Source organism: Saprolegnia parasitica (assembly GCF_000151545.1).
Source record: "Saprolegnia parasitica CBS 223.65 unplaced genomic scaffold supercont2.980, whole genome shotgun sequence".
Classification (NCBI taxonomy): Eukaryota; Oomycota; class Saprolegniomycetes; order Saprolegniales; family Saprolegniaceae; genus Saprolegnia; species Saprolegnia parasitica.
Window position 1 is genome coordinate 1 of NW_012157374.1, and position 2679 is coordinate 2679.

The 2679-nt window shown below is 56.3% G+C and overlaps 1 protein-coding gene across 1 annotated transcript; it reads right to left on the reverse strand.

Annotated features, from left to right (window-relative positions):
• Positions 1 to 5: 5 nt before the first annotated feature.
• SPRG_18111 (hypothetical protein) lies at positions 6 to 317 on the reverse strand (the record flags this gene model as incomplete). The annotated part of the gene is made up of 1 exon (XM_012357543.1): positions 6 to 317. A coding segment is annotated over one exon (312 nt), but the record flags the coding sequence as incomplete, so codon positions are not given.
• Positions 318 to 2679: the final 2362 nt, after the last annotated feature.

Genomic DNA, 2679 nt, shown 5'->3' on the forward strand with positions numbered 1-2679 from the left:
TTGACGAGGCTGCTCGTCGGACTCATCGGCGCCTTGCGCTTCTTGCTGGCTTCGCTCTGCTGCGCGTAGAGCTTGATGATGAGCGCGTGGAGACGCTTGCAGAGCGTGCGCGGGTTGCGGTACTCGTCCATAGAGTGGGCGCGGGAGTAGAGCGCGAGCTCGGCGCGGCGGGCGATGCCCGAGATGCGCGCGTCGATCGTGCCGTACTTGGTCTTCAACACCATGAGAACGTGAAAGAGTACAAAGCGTCGCGCAGAGGCGTCGACGTCCGACTGCCACTTGTGGCGCAAGGTGGCGTCGAGCGGCGATGCATCCATGATGGCGACGCTTGTGGAATGAACCGTTGAGTTGCACGACTGCACACCACAGCGTGCGTGGCCTGCCCAAAGCGGCTGCGTACCACCGTTGCTTCAACATATGGTTTTTAACGTGTTTTGATTGGTGGGTGGGAATCGAATACGTGCACGTGATTGGTGAAAAGGAGACTGGCTTGACGCGGAGACTGCCACGTGTAGAGGCTGTGCGCCCTCTCCCAGCTCTCCCGTACATACTGGGCGTCATATACTGCGTTGCTTTTGACGGCGCAGTCTGAACTATGCGCTGGGAAAGAAAGCACGCTCGAGGAAAAGGCCTCGCTCGAGGACCTCGGGCGATACAAACAACAAGTGTAGTGGAAAGGGTCCTGTCTGTGAACTGTGGGGGCCTGCAGCGTCGCGTCCCACGAGTTCAAAAGCGCTCGACCGCCGCAATTTCAGTCGAAACGGTCCGGTGTGAAAATGGACGGTCGGTGCGAAGCCGCCGTTGACCGTCCATTTCTGTATCATGCCACCCTTCCTTCCTCTCGGCCATGCAACTGACGTTGCTGTATGAGGCCATTCGCCCTCGAACGTATTAGTATGCAGCTGGAGGAGAGGTGAGGTAGCAGCGTCGACTTGCGTGGCCTGATGGAATGCAACGCATCTCGAAGATAAAATATGACAGCCGGTTGGGCACGCTTGTTGTCGACATGAGGGCATGACACCACTGCTTGCGCCATGTGTGGCAGCGGTACGATGGAGGAGTACTGCACGACTAGCCAACTTGATCGACGAGGAAGTTTGCTGCTAGAGCGGTTCGGGGCAACATATATTGGCGCTGCAGGACGCTATGGCCAGGACAGTACGTGTGGACCTCGGTCATCACTCCCACAAGAGACCGACCACCAAGTCGTAGTTCGCAAAATCGCCCTGCGTCATTTCTCTCTGTCGAAAACGCGCATCTTGGTCCACAAGCGCCCAATACGGTAGCCCGGCCAATCCGAGATCTGAGATCTGAGAGTGGCGAACTACTTACTACCAGCGTCGCAGAGCCAAGATAGCCACAATTAGATGTCTGCAGTGTCTGGTACGAGTTTGCATAAGAACACCACGACACTGCCATGCGCAGAGATGACGGGGAGCCTTGTCGTCCAACATACTAGTATTTGAATAATGGATACTAGCATTCTCTAGTCCCAAAAGGGCGCGCTTGGCTCAGCTTCATTGCCTCAGAGGTCGATAGCCTCTTGAATGCACCGATACCAGTTCGCGGAATCGTCTGGAGCCTGGCCTGAAACCTTGCAACTGTGCAACTGGACGTTTGTAGCATGGATAGAACATGCAAGACTTGGTGGCGCCTTTTGAAACTCAGATTTCCAGTCCCACCCGGAGTGGAAGATCGCAACATGTCGATCTCACTTGGTAAGTAATAAGAAGTGCAATGCAAGCGGGCGCGATTACGTCGAACGTCGGATATCTCCAGAGGACGTCCCATACAGTGTAATCGCGCGGGCTACATGCCTTTTTGAGCTGGAAATTCACGAAATAAGATCTAATTTGTCATCGTATTCTCGAGGCATGAACCTATGCATGCATCTCCCATGTTTCGATAAGACTCTACCACGGGTTGTATGAAGCACTGTCATCGGGGCTCTCAACATGGACCCCCGAGCGTTTGCAGATCCAGAGACGACGTATCTTTGGACTGTATCAGGCATCACCGCCTACAGCCTACGACGATGCTGACACCTGACGAGATCTTTGCCGACCTCGAAAATGCGAGAGAGATCGTGGTCTGAGAACACTGCACCAATAGAAGACGGGTCTTGTGGCTCATTTTCCATTGCTCCTCGCAATACTCGAATGTGGTTCCGCGCGCGATTGCTCCTCTCGGCGACATTGTTAGCTACTACTGCTGCTACAGATCGCATGGCGCTGTCTTCAAGGCATCAACACGCCTGTCGCGCTCACATCGTCCGGAGACGTCGCTTGCCTCTCGGTCGACGGCGTCAACTGCCAATGGACGGCATCGGCGTCAGCCTGTCTGGACCGAGCCCGGTCGCTTCCGAGCGTCATCAAACCGCTGGTCTGCGGCCTCGCGCACAAGGTGCACTGGGGCATCACAGGCTATGATACACCAACGCATTGGTGCGCGCAGGCCAAGCTCGCGCTCTCGGCGACGTTGGAATCTGCTACCGATGCTGCTACCGATACCACGGCGTGGCGCTGTCTTCAAGGCATCAACACGCCTGTCGCGCTCACGTCGACCGGTGACGTCGACTTGCCCTCTCGGTCGACGGCGTCAACTGCCAATGGACGCATCGGCGTCAGCCTGTCTGGACCGAGCCCGGTCGCTTCCGAGCGTCATCAAACCGCTGGTCTG